Below are 19,552 nucleotides of genomic sequence, written 5' to 3' on the forward strand. Positions count from 1 at the left end.
AACAATAATCGGAAACTTATTGCCATTCCTGTGCAGTGTCACGGTGCAGACTGGCTCCCTCAAGTTCTTGCAGTTCCTGAACTGTCTCAGTTGATCCGCCCATCTATGTAGCATTCCTTTGGCACTCTCTACCTGCATTGACAGCGGGGACTACATGTATTGTGCTTTTTCCGCGGTGTTGCTGTCTATTGTATCTCATTTTCTTCTCGTATGATAGTTTTGATGTTCACTGCCGTAAAAGTGCGCAAATAAGTACCCGCCCATAATAAATCCCCCCCCCCCCCCTCCTTCATCCCTTTGAGTCTGAGTTTGACTACCGTATTATCTCTAATATAAGCACAGTCTCCAATAATAGCACGTCTCCAATAATAGAACACCTTGGGGCGGCATTCAAAAAATAAAGTGCTCAGTCTCCATTATAAGCACACTGTGTAAATTCATTATCTGTACCGGCGAAAAAACCCTGAAATGTGTGTGTTTGGCATGAATTTGGCATGGCAACATGCCTCTGAAATGAGGTTGAAATAATAATGGAACAGTCTCCAATAAAGGAACGTCTCCAATAATAGCACGCGGCGGAGGTAGATTGAAAAAAATAAAGGACCGTGCTTATATTAGAGATAATACGGTATCTGTTGAAGTCACGTTCAGCCTGAAAACCATACTGCCCGAAGTTCCGGTATGGTTCGCACATACACTGCATAGCTGCCACTAGCATGTACATCTAATAAAGAATTAACTCGAAGGGTTCGCGTACCGGGCAGGTCAAGAACAAGGAGTCGTACAACTCCCTGGTCAAGAACCACCTTTCCGCTTCCGTGGGACGCCACCACCCCATGATCAGGCGTCAGATGTATGTACATCTATGTGAAAAATAACTTCTCCACTACACACAAGTCAGTTCCGAAAGTTAGTTCGTGCCCCGAAAGTCAGTAATACCCACCCGAAAAAGTTAGTACGGTAGTGACCCACACGCTGCTTCAGCACCAACTTACAGCAGACATTTCTCATGTTTATTTTCGCACAACAAAAATTATGGGAAAGAAGCAAGTAGCAAAAGCAGAAAAGCATGGAGACATATACGCACGCGCACGCACGGACACACACAAACACACACAGAACTCGCACACTCACACAATCGGGACGGTAAAACACTGAATACGCCTATACCATATAGTGCACAGGACAAACCGGAAGAAAAAGAACATAACAGCAGCGCCCAACCTTTTCGGCAATGGGTCTAAAAATTTCATACCACAACTACTACTACTATCAATACTACTTACTTACTCGATTTGCATTGTATGCCTAAAACATACACAGGTGAAACGGACCAGCCAAACAGGGCACGCCGCATATGCAGCAATTATATGTGGAGGGTTGGGCGGTGTAGATAATGATGAAGATGATGATGATGATGATGAAGGGTACGTTGATGAAATCAATCTATCTATCAACGCAATATGTCATGCTCATGTACGCACATCGGTCAGGTTGAGGGACGTACCAAAGATCTTGACCAGTTGCTCCTCGTAATTGGTGAAGTTGCGCTTCATGATATCCATACATGGACCAAGGAGACGCTCAAATGCTCCAACATCCAAGCCTGCAAAAATCATCAATAGAAAGGAATCTGATTACTGTAAGAGTTGGGAGTGTGACGAGTCCAGAATTTAACGATTTGCAAAAAAATCCCCACTTAGCAGGCACAACGTTTTACTGCGTTTAACGACCCTGCCAGCACACACCTGTCTTCTACCTCTATAGCATAGAGGAGAGAAGGAATAACATACTCATAACGTCTCTTGAGTTAACGATAGATTCTAGACCTTGTGCCCCTAGAGATACAACTCTTACAGTACTGCACAGGAATGAATAGGGTGAAACGGCAGAAAACTACGAAGTCCGATTCACAAAGCGAGGAGCAGGATAAGAAAATTGGAATAAAGAAAGAGGGAGAATTATAGGACACAGCAGACAGCAGACAAGTCTAACTCCACTTACACGCTAGGGTGACATCGCCGACTGCATAAGCAGAAGCAGCACGCTCCTTTTTCGTTACCAACGCAAGTTCTACACAAAGACACAAAGGTAGGAATAAGAACAGGGTTGTATCTTTGTCGATGTGTGAAGGTCAAACTCTTGTAAAAGTAGAAGCGCAGTGAGCACACCATCAAGCTTTCCAGCGAGCCTTGCCACTATCGAGTGCTCGGAAAGAAACGTTTACATGAAGAACACAACAATTATTTCTTACATCAAAATAATTAGGGGCTGAGAAGAAGTAGCGTAGATACAGATACAGATAACGACCTTGGATATAACGACAGATTGAGTTTAGGGACACAATTCTTTTGCCCAAGTCGCTTAGGAAGGCATCTTCGTACATTTTAGATCGGGTATAACGATAGATCGGATTTAGTGACACATTTTGGTGCCCGAAGACCTGAATATGCAGCGAGTATAACGACTTCCCAGTACAATTCCGATTGTATCCGGCGGACGGGCATGCATGGAACATGTCTTTGTCACATGCGATGATCTCCGGGCCACGCGTGTTGTACACTGTACTGCAGAGCAGAAGTATGATGTGCATGTACATGCTGCAATGAATCGGCTGTCCATCGCTTGATGACTTGTATGTACGTGTACATGTACATTTTTACGACTTCCTGATGTACATGCACATCTGAAATCCATATGAAGTACGCACATGCGCATCTGCAGTCAATTCCTGGCATTTTGATATACATATTGCATACTAAGGGGTCGTCGCAAAAGTTTTCTGTCGTCCCTGAAACGAACATCGTTCATTTCGTACTTGGACCCCCTCCCTCTGAAAGGAACACAGCTTGCTATGCTGGACGACGAAAATTGCATGCATGTACATGTCATATGTACAGTGTCGGTCGACTTGCGATTTTGGCTCGCACCCCCCCCCCCCCCCCAATGAATCATGTTTGCTTCAGGGACGACAAAAAAACTTTTGCGACGACCCCTAAATGTGAAGATCGGCTTTAGTGACATTTTGTTCATTTGGGGGTTGCGCGGCTGTTCGTTTCTCAAAAATATGGATGCAAAGCTTGTATGTGCGAGCATGGCTAGAAAAAAAAGACAAGGAACAAGGGGGGTTTGAAGAGAAATGACTAGTTTTCGTGAACTCCTAATTTCACTGGACGTATGGCCTCCATGAGAATAGCACGGTACAATGCCAAACTGCACAACAACAAAATAATACATCGGCACATCAAGCCTACCTCCGAAGTATCCGCCCTTCTGTAAGTGGGCAACCTCCTTGACATCATCGTCCTGAGAAAACCAAAAACAGCAAATAGATGTGTGTGAATGAGTGTGAGTGTGTGAATGTGTGTACGTGTGTGCCACTTCAATCGGCTGTGTGGTATAGTACAGGCTAAAATTAGTGGCGATCAATTCATCAGCCTTGCAAGCTGGTGAATGCTGCAGTCCCAGCACAAGTTGCTATGTCTAACATAGCTTGTTGAAATGGAAGTGCACTGGCTCAAAATACAGTCAGGCCTCGCCCGCACACATCCGTTTTCCACACAAATATCCGCATAGGCGAGGGAACCGGATAACCGAACACCGGTTATGTTGGATGCATCACGTATGCTGTAAATCTGTAACCAGCTTTTTTCTCTTCCGGATGGCGAGGGACCCGGATAAAAGAGGACTGGATAAGCGGGGTCAGACTGTAGTATTTCTCCGAGAAGCACGTCAGGTAACATAAACATGCAGTGTAAAGCTATGCCAGCTAGGAAACAAACCTGTGACTATAGTGACTAAGTTATATGGCTGTTGCCAGCCAAATGAATATCAGTTGCGATTTAAGTAACAAAGCAGAAAGTGCGAACAATCGTGTTGACACGCACACACGCACAGACACACACGTGCGCGCACACACAGACTTCCTGTAGACGTCGTAACCTCGGCTCCTACCTTCTGCATCTTGATGGACACTTCTCCTCTCTCAACAAGGTAGAATTTATCTGCTTCCTCACCCTGCACATATGCAACAAACGAAAGAGCAAGCTTAGCCCAAACCGATGAAATCCACTCACAACTTCTACACACCCACACAAGTCCAAGAAGCAGAAACAACAAACATAGATACATGTGCTGAATAGTGAATACCAACACAAGGGCAAAGACAATCTCAACCGACAAATACTGATAAGGAAACAAGGCAACTTGCAAGCATGTTTGGAATGATTCTCAACAGTACTAAATGCCACCACAGTACTTAGGGACACGCCACCATAACCACATCTAGCTGTTGTAACCACAGCATGCAACCCAGCTGTTGAACAACAGGTTCTAGGCAGAGAGAGGGAAAGAGAGATTCTGAAAGAAAACAATTGATAGCAACAGAACAGTCGCGGCAGCGGACATATTAAATAGAATCAATACCAGAACCAACCACATACCTGTGTAATGATCGTAGCCCCATCAGAGAACTTTTCCGAGTAGAGACCATCGGCGAGAGTCATACGCTCGTAACGCTGAGAAGGACACAAGCAACACACAGACCAAACCATGAGAAATATGTTTCATACAACCGGTAGCCAATCCCAATCCTTGGCCATACACAGCTTGGAAAGTGGAGACAGGCAGGTAGAGTCTGTTGTAGTATAGAACATAAATGGACACAATGCACCACACGCCCAACCAGGGCGCTCGAGAAGATCGTCCTACTGAAGTACATGGTCACACAAATGACTAAACGCAGAGGTAGGCACGTGTAGCAACAGCATCTTTCGGTTTCCCTTACTAGCATTTGGGTAACCATGCAGTACAATGTTCCTGAGCGCCCATGCACCATGTTCCTTTGTTGGAATTGAGTTGATGGCAGGATATGCTTTCGCTCGCTCCAACATAGGCTTTCAAGAAGAGGGCGTGAAAGCCGTCAAGTCCAGGACTACTGGCTACGACAAACTTCATTTTACGGTTGTGTTGACTGCACTGGCAAGAGTGCCTGTGAGGAAGCTTAGACCGATGAATATGTTCAAGGGCATGAAAATGTGCTGAGAGGAGAATCCCCAGTGATTGTGTTATGATACCTGATCACACGCGATCATTTCGAGCATAGAGAAAAAAAGTGCCTTGAAGGCAAATCCTACCTATCGTAATTCCGCGCATGTAAGCCCATGAGCTTATATGTGAAATAATGCAACTTGGGGATAAAATATCCAGTAATGCATGTTCGTTTTTTTAGCCCATGGGCCAATATTCAAATTTTGAAGGTTCACGAAAAAGTACAAGTCCGTGGTCATAGTGGGTCTACCATACTCTACTGGTAAACTGCACTGACCTGCTGTACCATGGGAGAAAGAGTCCATATTGTGAAAAATTCTACTTGACACGCGAGTTGCATTTGATTCTACTTATTAGCCCATGGGCTTATAAACGGAGGTGGGCTTATATCCCGATATAGGCCCGTGGGCTTATATCCCGATATAGGCCCGTGGGCTTATATGCGCGGAATTACGGTATAGGACTAACTGACGATAGACAAAGAGATAGAAGCCTGTAAATTGTTACCAAAATGAACGCAGCCCACAAGACGTTACGCTCTATAATATGAGCATAAGAAATCATGTGCACCCGACACATAGCTGTACTTGGACATTAGAAGGATAGAAAGAAGTCTCAACATACCTCTAACGAAGAGAATATGGGAACAGTCTCTAAGAACTCCTCGTACATCTTGCGCTAAGCAGAAGACAGACCAGATAAGGCAAATAGCTGGGTGAGGACCAGTAGACAGACCAACACACACACACATGCACCACCACCACCACCATTCCTTGCAACCACAAGCAATGCGTAATGATACAGTGTACACATTATCAAAGCAACAGGGTTGTAAAGTGTGACATCACAACTGTTGGCAACGGAATATGCAGCCACCCGATCATCCAAAACCTTGGGAAGCAGAGCAAAGGACCTCTTAACGGTGTATTTTCGCTGGAGTCAGTTACTATTTGACAGAGTTACGGCAGTTTGGCCACTCTTCTTGGAAAGTAAAAAAGAAATGACTAGGGGTGTGGTTAAGCCCAGCACGGTACAGTCAAGCTGTCCAAAAGTAGTACAAATAATTTCATTGCAAACACTAGATGACGACAAGTAAAGCTGTGTTCACAACTGGCGCGTGTACGCGTGAAACCACGCGTTTGTGCGTATTTTTGCTGGCTTTTGGGGCGCCATGCGTACGGAAACGCGCCGAAATGGAAATTCCAACATGTTGGAAGTTTCAGCGCGTATCAGGCGCGTATCAGCGTACATGCCAGTCACTTTGACTGGGGGGGGTCAACAAATTAGTACTCGAAGGTGTCACACGCGCTAAATACGACTCGAATTGCTGTTTTTTGTGAAAGGCTGAGCGCGCGTTTGGGGGCGCATGAACCGCAAGCGTACCGCGTCCACGCGCCAGTTGTGAACACAGCTTAAGCATGACAAGTGGTAGCTGTGGTTCTACATGCTCACTCATTTGGGAGCTGGCAACTGTGTACGATGAAAAGGATGCAGGAATCGTTCGTAAACAGAACCACATCACCAACCGGTGCAAAGAGTGTGTACTTGTACTTTACAACGGAGTCTCATGATGTGCATAGTCCCCACCCACCATACCTTCTTGAAAGCCGCTACAAGCATAATCCTACGGAACGTTGCTCTGTCCAATCCCCAGATGGTGGCGTCAGTAGTAGCAACAATAGAGGCAGCACTGCAACAGCACAGACATGACACCACAAAAAGTACAGATTATGACATAACTGGAGATGTCTTTCCAATGGATCAGGCCCCGCCACAAGAACACTCTTGAAAAGATCAGCCCGACAGAATGAACAAGCACACCAGGGTACCCAGCCAAAGCAGCTTTACACATTGGCCTCCAGAGGCAAACTTCACGTGACGGTGTAAGTATACACCAGTCAACCTTGAGAAGAATGACGCCCGATTGTGCATGAGAAAAGTGTTGGTATTCGCAATGTAGAAAATATGCAGTAAAATTGTCACTAGGTCCAAAGTAGTTGCTACTGGATATCATGTAATTTTAGGTGTACCGTATATTCTCTATTATAAGCACAAGTCTCCATTACTAGCACACTGTGAGCACCTTTCGAAACATAAGCACGGTCTTGGTGGAAATCAATGCGGGATGCATGATATCTAGCATGTATTTCTTCTTGCTCTGTACGGATGTATTGGTTGAAAAAATATAAGCACGGTCTCCAATATAAGCGCGGTCTCCAATATAAGCACGGGGTAGAGGGGTTTTGAAAAAATATAAGCACGGCGCTTATAATAGAGAATATACGGTATTTTAATTTCGGTACCAGGGACCTGCCAGGTTTCAGGTGTAATGTAGAATTAGGTGACCAGCCTACCATTCATATACAGTGCATACTCTAGTGCCTTTTAGGTGTAATCCAAATTTAGGTGCCTGAATTCTCTACTGAAATTACCGAAATTAAAATTTCCCCCGAAAATAACGTGTTATACAGTATACGGTATAATACCAGAGGTCGTTATTCACGGGGTTGATTGCACCATGGTGTACTCGGACGTGGGGGACATGGCAAGGAGCAAGACACCGGCAAAACACTCCAGGCGGCATGGACACATAAACAAACATCAACACAATTCGACAGGGGTGATTGAATCCATTTGTGAACAGAATGAAGAAAGAGGGAGGACGGAAAAAAAAGTCGCAGCCGTAAACTCACCGCGGCGTATTGTACATGAGTGCGAGCTCACCAAAGCTACCCTCTTCATTGTAAGAGCCGACCTACAAGAGAAACAGAAACCGCCATCACCAAATACCAAAATCAAGGTCAGACCCACTAAAGCAGTTACCGCTGTTTGTGATGCTACATAGCCCTTCATTTCGGTGGTTCTGGTTGTTCGTTACTTCACAGGATGAGAAAGCGCAAAACTACACAGGGAAATCTTCGAATCCTAGTATTAATTAGCTCGTAGTTGGAGAGCATGAAAGTTAGCTGTAGCCCGCCTTGCTATTAAAAATGCTGCAGTAGTATTTGAGGGTACAGACAGTACGAAGAAGGAAAAGGCAGAGTTCCACCGGGTACAGGATACCGGTGTGTACATGGTGGCTCAATTATATAGCGATTTTATAAGAAAAACAAGAACAGGGTAGGCTGCGACTCTGAAACCCCCGTTCACTGGCATCAGACAGCAGTCTGGATTAAACTGCTTTTAGTTGCTGATGTGACCCACATTCCAAGATAAGGTCACCAACCATAGCTGTCCACAATGCAATATTGCATCATCACGTGGAATCCCAAGCCAAACTGCAAGTAGTTTACACCAGACAATACTGTATAAAGCGCACGATACTTGTCCAACCACAACAAACTACACACACACAGTCGTACCAAGCTACATTGTAGTGACTGTGAAAGGTGACATCACTTACATTCTTTTCATTGACGAAAATATCAAATTTTCCACTGTAAAACAAAGAAAGAACAAAATACACGTTGAGAATTGAAGAGTATACCATAAACAATGGGGATAATACGGAGGCCTAGCATGACGAATTTTACATGCAAGAACAATTTTCGGTGTCTTAAACTGGAATGCGAGTTTTCACACTTTTCGTTCAAAAAGCAGTCGGAACACGATTGGCGGATTCGTGTCAGGACAGTCATACTACCAAGTGTACATAACCCCCGAGAGTGTGCAACCGCCTGCACAACCTCTATGCTGTGCTGCGTCGGCAGAACTTCACATGACGTGACATGGTTCAAAAGGTTACGCTGGCAAACAGTGCAAAGTGACCACAAGAGAGTTAAACCCAAAGCTGGGCTGCGTACAACCCAGTATCTATCATGCACAGAGTGCACGGGTTCATCACATGATGTGAAGTTCTGCCGTCGCAGACCCCATAGCTGGAGTTGCACACTCTTGGGGTTATGTACTGTTGATATTATACATTCAAAAAATTTCAGCATAATTATATGTTTGATCTGCCCCAAGTCGCAACAAACTTCACAGAGTCCGCTACTTGGCTGTGCAATTTGGAGGTACATGCAGAGCAGCAACATAAAGTACTAAGATGTTCACATAGAGTACACACAACTAAATACCACCTACCCATCAATGACATAAAAGTTATCGCCATCGTCGCCTTGTTCAATGACCTTCTCTTCTGCAGTTACCTACATTAGCACACAAAACATCAAAGCAAATGATACATAAGGCAATAAAGCCCAAATTGAAATGTTGCAGTGAGAAATTCAAAGCGAGTACACCCGTTTTTGTGAAATAGAAGGGGGGGGGGGTTGACGCAGGAAAGTAGGGTGCGAGACGGTGGGTAGTCGGCGGAGGTCAAGATCCTGCCATACGTGAAAAGTAGAAGAGAAAACATGTAATATACAGCGTTATTCTTGCCTGCCTCCCATGAGAAGCTTTATAATTTTAACTTAAAAAATGTCACAGAAGAGTGTCCATTTTCTTGTGCAAGCGACGTGGAAACGACTTGCCAGCATAGGAAATGGCTGCAGCACTATACCTCAGAGCAGATGACCATCACTGACCTTTCGCTCAAACATGGCATCCATAACCTCACTAGTTTGCTCCTGGAGTATTAGAGAAAAGAAAGACAACACATATACTAAGCAAAAACAAATGGATCAAAGAAGCCGGCAATGCCATTGCAGTAATGGTGAAGCGAACATTGAACATTTTCTCCACGTCACTTATTTGTACACTGCACAGAAAAAGGTAGAATCTTGATGTTGGGTGCTCACATTACGAGGGCTCATCAACATCCAAACAGACTAAAGACATGGGCCTTTGGGGTCCTCCCGCGAGGCCCAGTGGACATGAAAAACGTCTCGCTTCGTTTTCTGAACATTGGTTGAAAAAAGAAACTCTCTAGAATTCTTCAGAAATAGAAAATAAATTCATTTGACACACTAGGGCCACATTAAAAATTACAGTGACGGGCGTAACACATCACATACTGCAATAAAGTGCAAGAGGTAAGGCTGCATTCGATTGTGGAAACTGGATCCCGATCCCCGCCGATCAGATCACTTCGATCAGACGGATACAATCGAATGTGCACAACCGATAATCTGTTTCAAGGCCTTAGCAACCTCGTTGCTACAGCTCATCCCGTAGTATCTGTACGCATTCTGGTGAACTCTTGACCTAGTGTACCACTGGTGTACGCATATTGGGAGTTTTGAGTAGATACGAGTCGTACCATGGAAATGAATCCGTCGAATACGTCTCTGGAAGGTGGGTTGACTGGATCCGAATCCGTGCTCTCGGGATCCGGATTCGTACAATCGAACATGTACAAAATTTGGCGAATCCGGGTTCGGGGCTGATGGATTCGTACAATCGAACATGCCCTAAGTAACTTATCATCGGCGATTCATCGCTCACTCTCTGCTACCAGACACCGGATGCCTCAGTGAGACTTGGCTCTACCCGCCATCACCATTTCTTATCAGGGGTACATGTACACGTGTCTTCAGCGGGACCGGCCACGAATTGCAAATCAACAGTGCAGTCATGGTTACTCTGGTAGCATCGCCGTTCTAGCTCGGACACACACGTTCTCGGTGATATAGGAGAGTGCAGATCCGAGTACACAACTGCTGAATCTGTCTAGGTTGAGCTCCGATGACCAGACCTCTCCGACCCCTAACTGTCTGCGCCGCATATCGACAACCCACTTCTTCCATCACTGCCGTCATTGTGGGCCGTGACGGGATGGAGAATGCACTGCAGGCCATGCCCATCAACTCCGCCCAGCCAATTGTCACACAGGAGATCTACACCGCTAATCATGGACACTAGTGCTCATCCGACCCAACATCCCTATCTGGTGCCCATCTCTGTTTCCTCCTGCTTTGGCTTAGATCAAGTCGTAAATAATTGTCTAGCCCACACCAGTCTCCATGGCTTGTCATGTATCGACCTGGTCACCACAAATTCATCCTAGTGTGTAACGTCTGCGGAGACCCTGCTGAACACTTCGCAGAAGATAATACAGGGATCTATTCTTCCTCTGCTTTATGTCTGTTGACTCGACACCGACAACTTTGGAATACATTGAATAAAACAGAAAGTGAGAAATCGTGGATTCAGGACAGAAATTGTACAAAATAAAAATAATAAAATGTAAGGGCAGAGTTCAGCAACGACGATCAGCACAGTGGCATTAGCAAAACAACACAAGGGATTAACAAATCTGACTGACTGATCACAGACTGAAAGCTCCATACCATGTCAAGACGTTTGAAGAGGAACAACCTCTTGAGCGCATTCTGAAGGCGAGTACGCTGTTCATCTGTCTTGGGGTTGACAACCTACAAACACCGAAAAGTATTTACAGCATATCTGAGGTTAAACATAAAAGCTGTGCACTGAGGGCACGAACATTCCTGACCTTTGGTGTGTCCTCGTCTTCAACAGCGTTAGGGTTGAAAGGCTCAGCGCAAACTGTACACGAATGAGAATCGGCAGCAAACAGTTCAACGACTCAGTGAATACGTAATGGCAAGACACAAAATCACACAGGTGCGTCGCCAAAAGTAATCAGAGGATAATGACTGCAAGAGGCTAAACGTGGAACAGAACACAACAAGCAAGACAGCTCAGCTGTACCTGACTGACGACGGCCTCTAGCCGAGGGAGGGGGGCCTGAAATATCCTCTGGAGAGCCACATTGGAGATACAAAGAGAGACAAAAACACAAACGAATGATTCTTCATTCCGGCAGAAAATTCCACAGCATGGGAAGCTGGACAGGGTGGCAGCTGATGGGGCAAACGGAAGATGCTGCTCATAAAGGCTTAACTCCAACCGGAGTCTCATGCTAAATACCAAGTTTATCAGCAGCTCGCTTCTGGAACCCGAAGCCTCAAGGTGAACAAAGAATGCAGATGGGAGTTGTGGACAAAGGTTCAGAACCGGGGGTTAGCAACGAGCGTGTCGGCAAAGGATGGGTAAAGTGACAAGCTAAAGTAAAATTTCAGCACCAATATATCCCTGTGAAAGCCTAACCTTCGTCAGACATCGTTGTACTTGTCCCCGGGTTCAGCAAAGAGAAAAGAGGAAGAAGGACTCGCACAAATTCTGAAGAACTTGTGCTTGAACACAACAGAGAACAGAGTCCTGAGTAGGGTGCAGGAGGCACAGTACTTGTAGAAAGGTATGACCGTTCGCCGTTTGATCACTGCTTTGATCAGCTTGCTCACACTCAAAAAATACCGAACAGATCACACGGTCGGTGATCGTGAACGAACTGATCCCCCAAATGCAAAGCCCCTGCAAGTCCAGTGAGTACCGAGTCGCGAGTGTTCAGTCGACTACGGACTAGTCCAGGCCAGGGATGCAGAGATTGTGCATTATGATCAGTGCTCGATCGGCAGTACTCGTAGAATCAAGACTACAAAAGAGTGGGGGTTTATGAACTCTTGGTAGAATCCATAAAAACGCCCCCGGACTGGGCCTTGAGCCTCGCACTCTTGTCTAGTCTTGACGTGCAAAGCAATGCAAACGTAACGTTTGAACGTTCACGCGAGCCCGGATCATGACGTCAAAAATATTTTCAACGACAAACGTACACTGGTACTGTACACCACTGGTACACGCATGCATGCAACTCCAAAAGTCACGTCAGAGCTTGAGCGCGTACTCGTACATGACGTGGAATGTCATGCGTGCATCGCATAATGTGCATACATGTATCACGGCTGTCAAGAAGCGGCAACTTAGAAAGATGGCGTCGGTTCGAGATGGCATGGTAACCGCGCACGTGCCGTGGTTCGTGACTTGCTCATGTATGCACGCAAATGCAAGTCACAAACTCACGAAGATCGTCTTTGCATTTGGGGAAAATAATATCTTCGACTCTCTTTGGAGGTTGGCGAGGTTTGCCTAATCTTTACTTGATTGCGATGCCGGTATGTCCCCTCAATAATTAGAACAAAGAGAGCTGATGATCGCTTCATTGCTGAGCAGAAGTAACAATCAACTCTCCTCATGTCCTCAGTGCCAAAGGCAGACGACTGCAATTCCACAACGCTCATTTCACGATGATGGAAACAATCGTGTACTAGTACGACACTTGGACCGTTTGGTCATCCCTGTTCTAGCCGCTAGTCCGTCCAGCAAGCAGATATTGACTATTACGATAAGGACACCTGCGTGGACGAGGGCTCGCCCAGCAAATTCAATTCAAGACGTGACTCCAGTCAAGAATTAGGGTCTTTACTCGAGAACTTCACAAATACAGGTCAAGGCACCCCACAAAACTGATAGATGGCACGAACGAAAGACAAATAGGCTAGAAAAAGTGTCCCAAGTGATTGAAAACAGCAGATCTACCAAATAAGACAGCTACATGTGCCTAAACAACGATTCCCATACAGTAGAGAGTAGTATCAGGCAGAATGAAAGCCTTGGAAGTGCACAAATACAGCCACGACCGCCACAAAAATTGGACGACCGCCACAAAAAAATTCTCATTGCTCTACCTCCTTGAAGGGTGAAAGTTACCAGTTATCCTATAGCGATGTCAGTTTATGCCTGTTTGTAGTTGGAACCCCCCACAGCCTGCACGAAATACCTTTCAAATAATTCCAGGATGCAATTGCAGCTCCAGACAGGAGGAAGAAGAACACCGTGAAAAATAACGGCAACGATGCCCAAACTCTCGGGAAACGGCTGAAGTCTTCCTGAAGATGTTAACCCTTTAAGAGCCACAGGAAAATTTCAATATTCTGCATTTTTTCGTGTTCCTTGGATTATAGCTTCAGTTCTACTCACTCAATTCTCACAATCTAGGGCTTCTTGGAAAGGTCTCCGCGAGAGGAAGAGAATGAGGTCGATCATGATACCCAGCACACCGTCTATCCAGCGCTAGATCGCAGCGACAGTACGAAAAATGCCCCAAATGCGTCCAATTGCGTCCCGCTCCAGATATTTCATTTCACTCGATCGTGGAGTTCCAATTTTTTCGCTGTGTACTCTTGACAATATCAACAGTGAAACCCGTGCAAATTAAAGCAAACCAGCGTGACGAAAAGTCTCAAAATTCTCAATACTAAAGTCGAACTGCGCGCTTTTGAAATTGCCCCGATCGCGGCTCAACTTACAAGTGATTTATCTCAGGAACCGTAGCTCGCAGCGCTTCGCGGATTGTTTCTCCCGACAGGTGAGAGTTTTCTCTTTGCCCTGGATATTTTGATCACTGGATTTGAGCGAGATTGGACTGAGTTACGATCTTTTGAAGTTTTGCATTTGAATGCGTCGTTTACGACGCATTCAAGTATGGGCGGCTCTTAAAGGGTTAACATTGAATAGCCATCGATTACCAGCGTGGTTTGGTGACTTTAGAACTGTTTTGAGACTTAGAACGAAGCGATATCTCAAATTTGATGGAATTGTTACCTGTCAAATGCGTGGGCGAGCAGGCCAGCTGACTGGTTATGCATGAACATGCATGAGCATGCATTGATTTTTCATGGTTCACGTGCAGAAAACTAAGTTGCCGCGATCCAAGTGCAGCTAACAGCCGTGGTATACGTATATGCATAGTCGGTTCTGTTTTGTGAATTTTTGAAAATCCAATCATCATGCGCATATGCATGCGCATCATGTCATTGTATTTTCAAGACTTTCAAATTCAAGATGCGAAAAGACTTCGTCGGGACAGTACTAGTTCATGGTGATGTTTCTTGGTCAACAATAAGTAAGTAATAGTTGCCTCAACTTGTTCCAGCTGTTCAGAGTTACTAGTGATTTCTGCGTTTGATTAGAGAGCAGTTGCCACCATGGATCGATCGGCTTCGGTGACAAAGGAATATTCGGTGAAGCTGACTTGCGATCAGTCTACCCGAAGTCACATTATGCGATTCCCCATGCCTGGTGGGTTGGACGTCACAAAATTGGAAAATCCTCGACTGGAGCGACAGTTACCTGTTGGTGTTGTCCAGGAGGAAACAGCACCAGAGTACGGTGCTGGTAGTGAATATGGAAAGAAGCAGCGAGAAGAAGCGCGGAGGCGCAAACGAGGCATTTTCCGCAAACCCCAATCTGCTGATGACTTCCCCTGGCTGTTGAGAAGTGGGAAGAAGAAGGATAAGAGTAAATATACTGGTCGTAAAGAGGGGGGTGTTCAGCAGTCTGCCTCCTATTATCTGTTCCGAGAGGTAGACGGTGACACGTTTGAGGCTGTACCTGTCCATAGCTGGTACAATTTCACGCCGAATGTTAGTTATGACACTTTATCAGTGGAAGAGGCCGAGGAACAGTTTGAGAAGCGACACAAGACACTAAATCACTTTGCTGTTATGATGCAGAAGCGCATGCAAGACACAGCTGATGGTGAAGACACGAAAACCGTCAGTGAACCGTCTGCTCCTGCTGCAGGCAGTGGCCGCAACGTGAAAACACTCATGGGAGATGGCTTGCAGGTGCGTGAGGATGAAGATTGGGCGAACTCTGACTCCGACTCCGAAGGCTCCGGTGCTGAGGGTGAGACAAGAGCCAGAAAGCCAAAGGCGAAAGGCAAAGGCAAGAAGAAGAAGAAGGATGATGGCAGCGAGGAGTCTGAAGAGGGTGACGAAGACTCTGACGATGCCGATCTCAAGCAGTCCAAGGAGGTTGACTACATGTCTGATACTTCTTCTGATGATGATGATGAAGCGGCAGATGCGGATTCAGAGCCGAAGGTGGCTAAAAAAAAGGAACAGGTAGGTGGAGCAAGCTTTGTTGGAAATTCGCTTTATCACCCGTCACCGCTCACCTTTGAATAGCTGCCCGCTTTCTATCTCTTGAGTTCTCTCCCACGTATCGCTGGCCTTTAGAGGCGATCTACACGACGGCAGGATTCATCCCGTGCGTGATGCTGCGGTGGAGATTCAGTCACATGAACTCAAATGTTGGCGCCAACGAATCCCGCTGGCTATCCCGGTGCCATAGGGGGGGGGGGGGGCATTCCGTGGACTGTTATGTACTACAGGTACTGTACGTGCATCATGCCGTGTGAATCGATTTTTTCGTCTTTCCCACGTCACGGCAAGCTCTCGGGATCACTTCCCAGCAGGATACACTGCCGTTGGTAGCGGTAGAGTATCTCTGGCCATAAGCGAGGGTCCCTGGAATGAGTCCTGGTTGGTGACGGTCTATTTTTCTCCAGATTTTCCTGTTTCATCTCCCTCAAATTACCGGTATGAACAACTCAGCATCGACTTCTAATAATATATAAATTATACTGATCAGAATGATAGATCACCTGCATATGAAGACAAACATGGTCACATGATGTACTGAACCTGGATATGGGACCAACAAGCGAAGGGGACCACTTTTGCCAGTCCCTTGAGTGGTCGGCTTAGACATGTTTTCTGTAGACTGGAGATCCAGTATACATGTATGCATACTGGCCAACCCTCCCGGTTTTCCCGGAAAAATCTCGGGAAAACCACACTACTCCCGGGGTCCCGGGGATTTCAAGCAAACTCCAGGAAAAGTCACAGTTTTGTCTGATACTAGTACAGGATTTTCCTGAAACTCCATGGATTCTCTTCGAATGTCCCGTTTTTTTTCTTCAAAAATATGTACGGTGCCCACTCACACTTCGAACTGTGCATGGCACTTTCAAGATCTGAACAGCCTAGGCTGCAAGATCTGCACTGACAGGCGGGCGCCGACTGATCGAACTGCACTGCAGCCTGTGAAGGGTCGAACTGTGCTGTACGAGTACGCTGATCTGCAAACGTCGAACGTTGTTTTGGCGGGAAAGGCTCTTTTTCACTTGTTTTTGTGCCATCCAGGGATTTTGAGAGAAATCCAGGGATTCTGCATATCTTGTCAAGGGATTGAGATTTTGGCGGCTGGTCAGTATGTGTATAGATGTAGCCAGTGCCCGTACTTTAATAAAAGTGCAAAGGCTTCAGACTTGCTATGTGCCACCTGGTACTCCGGTCATATTAATTTTGTTCTTCTTTGTGTTTTTTTGTGTTTGTTTTTCCTTGCTGTCAGGACGAAGAGGACTCTGAATCTCACAGTGAGGTTGGAAGTGATGAGGATGATAGTAGTGAAGATGACCTTACCAAGAGTGGACGTGAAACTAAGAAGCTGCTGAGTAAAACCCAGGGGACAGATGGCAGCTCTGAGGAAGAGGAGGAAGACGAGGAAGACTATGATGATCAGCTTGCAAAGAAGATTGGAGCGGTATGTCCACTGTGTATTGTTAGGCTGCCTCTTCGGATGAGCGCTGCTTGTTGTCCAATCCAACCGACCATTCTAGGAATCAGTCTAGGAAGTACTAGGACCGTAAAGTACCGCGAGAGCGCCCTGCCACATGGACCTCTCCAAGGTCTTGGATTTGGGGCAAATGAGAGAGTCCTAAGTATGTAATTTAAACTTATTTTCGCATTGTATGTGGTGCAGTCAACCCGTACTCATTCCACCTTCGAGTTGCAATCAGGTCCACACGAGCAGTGAGCTGGTACAGGGCCATGTTTGACCCTAGTGTACTCCGTTCTTCCATTGGATGACCTTCGTCACACTGGGCCATAGGATTTTCCTTTCCCTGGCTATAAATGAAGGTGGGTCGCTCTGGTGGTACTTTACGGTAATATTACTCAGTTGGGGGGGGGGGGGGGGGGAAGCTGGCCCTAGCGCCGGAGATATACAAGTCGAATGCTGTGCATGGAGCATAGGACTCTCACGATATGTACTGAAGTAGCATTATGGACACATTAGGAAGCATGAGTAGGAAACTCCTGCCTGTCACATGTCCAGAAAATCGGTTGCAGTTCGACCATTTGGGGTTATGTTACTTATGTTAGGCGAGACCAAAATAAAATCGAGATTCCCGGGCAGGACCCATGTGAAATTGGTGCGGGCGGGCGAATTTTATTTTTTATTTTTTTCCCATGTATGTACATGACTATAATATGTGTGCATGCCATGTTGAACTTTTTTTACAGCATTTTCCGGTAATTTTATTCAATTTTTTTACAGACAACAGGTACGCTGTTTACCCGTTTAATTTTTCTATATTTCAGCCAACGATGGCCCTGATCTGTACATCAGGGAGTCATACAAGCTCGGGTTTGTGTGACTCCACGTCACAGATCTACTCACATGATCAGTATTGTACGTGTATGAACTGTTCCAAAAAAAATTGGCTTTGGCTTGATTTTGGTGCGGGAGGGCCCGGGAATCTCTATTTTTTTTTGGTCTCGCCTTACGTACAACTTCGGTATTCTTAGTTCAGCTTCCTCATTTTTGTCGTTGTTGCTGTGTCTGGCTTTCTTTTCTTCAGCCGAAAGGTGGCTCTAAGGGAGTAAAGGGCGGCAGAGACTCTCCCCGACCATCATCCCTCAACTCCACACCCGTGCCCTCACCGGCAGCTGCAGAGAGACGGGGCAAGGCTCCATCAAAAGGAAAGAGCAAGGCCAATGCTGGTGGCGGTGACGAGCCTGCAGCCAAGAAAAAGAAGTCTGCCGGTGTGTCTGCCAATACCAGCTTAGCTGCGGCCTCGGCTGTCAGTGCTGCTGCGGCAGTGTCCGCTGCAGTTGCTGCACAATCAAAGGGTGGCAAAGATGAAGTCACCGAGGAAGCAGTAAGGCGCTATCTGTCTCGCAAGCCCATGACGACCAAAGACCTTCTGAAGAAGTTCAAGGGCAAGACCGATATGGATGGGGAGCGGCTGGTTATGGTGCTGGGTGAAATCCTGCGGAAAATCAATCCAGATCGTGAAAAGGTACGCGACAAAACCCTCCTGTCCATCAAATCGAAATGAATGCTGTTAGCAGGAGCAACAGCAACAACAACAGCAGTAAGTGCCACAAGCCCAAAAGATCGACCTGTATGTATATATGTTGTGGTTTGCTTTCTTTGTACATGTTCCTGTACATAATTCTATTGATTGTATCATGGATCAATTTAGAACAATTGTTTTTCTTTTGTTTTCCTGTACATAGGGATTGTTCCCTGTACCCACATGACACCCATATCTATGGTCCAATAGTTGTACATATTTGCGCATTGTTTTTCAAGTTGTGTATGGTTCCTCTGACTTGCTGATTTATAAGTTATTGTCAATTTGTCAGACCAGCAAGCTTTCAGTCGAAAATCTGTAGTTCCCTTTTGCGCCTTTCTTATCCAAGTTTCACCATTGACCTTCCGTTTTTATGCCGTGTTTTCAAATTTTGAATTTCGTTCTATCCTTCAACAGATGTAGAGCTGGCTTCCTCTGTTTTGAAACTGCATTGCAGTGATATTCCCATTCGACCCGAGGTCCTTGAGGAATGTGATGATGATTGGCATGGATCAAGCTCAGTTGCGCGTAGCAACCGTACCAGCCACTGTCCTTGAAATAGTGCTGATATCAGTAGTTTTTTAAAATGCATTCAATATTACATGAACATGCTGTTGGTGTTGTTGCGATTTTAATGGGTGTTTGAGTTGCTCGATACTGTCTATTCCACCATGGGTTTGCATGCTAGTATGATTGTGAAATGTCACTGCTCTGCCA

At 45.8% G+C, this 19,552-nt stretch overlaps 2 protein-coding genes across 3 annotated transcripts; one reads left to right on the top strand and one right to left on the bottom strand.

The window, feature by feature from the left end:
• Nucleotides 1-991: 991 nt before the first annotated feature.
• Nucleotides 992-12,265, bottom strand: LOC135809905 (cAMP-dependent protein kinase type II-alpha regulatory subunit-like). Of its 2 annotated transcripts, XM_065323350.1 has the most exons (15): nucleotides 12,061-12,247; nucleotides 11,662-11,709; nucleotides 11,444-11,496; nucleotides 11,280-11,363; nucleotides 9,576-9,617; nucleotides 9,133-9,197; nucleotides 8,453-8,486; nucleotides 7,743-7,804; nucleotides 6,646-6,739; nucleotides 5,674-5,727; nucleotides 4,443-4,517; nucleotides 3,955-4,017; nucleotides 3,255-3,306; nucleotides 2,005-2,073; nucleotides 992-1,606 (listed from the first exon to the last, which is right to left on the bottom strand). In XM_065323350.1, exons 1-15 carry the CDS (start codon nucleotides 12,071-12,073, stop codon nucleotides 1,473-1,475), a joined length of 942 nt encoding a protein of 313 aa, XP_065179422.1. In that variant the 5' UTR covers nucleotides 12,074-12,247; the 3' UTR covers nucleotides 992-1,472. The 2 variants fall into 2 exon arrangements, with proteins under 2 accessions (XP_065179422.1, XP_065179423.1); XM_065323351.1 differs by lacking the exon at nucleotides 11,280-11,363 and having other exon boundaries at nucleotides 12,061-12,265.
• A 2,406-nt stretch (nucleotides 12,266-14,671) lies between these two features.
• On the top strand, nucleotides 14,672-19,313 carry LOC135809894 (general transcription factor IIF subunit 1-like). Its single transcript, XM_065323339.1, has 3 exons — nucleotides 14,672-15,755; nucleotides 17,047-17,238; nucleotides 18,338-19,313. The coding sequence occupies exons 1-3, from the start codon at nucleotides 14,835-14,837 to the stop codon at nucleotides 18,815-18,817; spliced, it is 1,593 nt and encodes a 530-aa protein (XP_065179411.1). The 5' UTR covers nucleotides 14,672-14,834; the 3' UTR covers nucleotides 18,818-19,313.
• The last annotated feature ends 239 nt before the right edge of the window (nucleotides 19,314-19,552 follow it).

The sequence above is a fragment of the Sycon ciliatum genome, chromosome 2, assembly GCF_964019385.1.
Source record: "Sycon ciliatum chromosome 2, ocSycCili1.1, whole genome shotgun sequence".
NCBI lineage: Eukaryota > Metazoa > Porifera > Calcarea > Leucosolenida > Sycettidae > Sycon > Sycon ciliatum.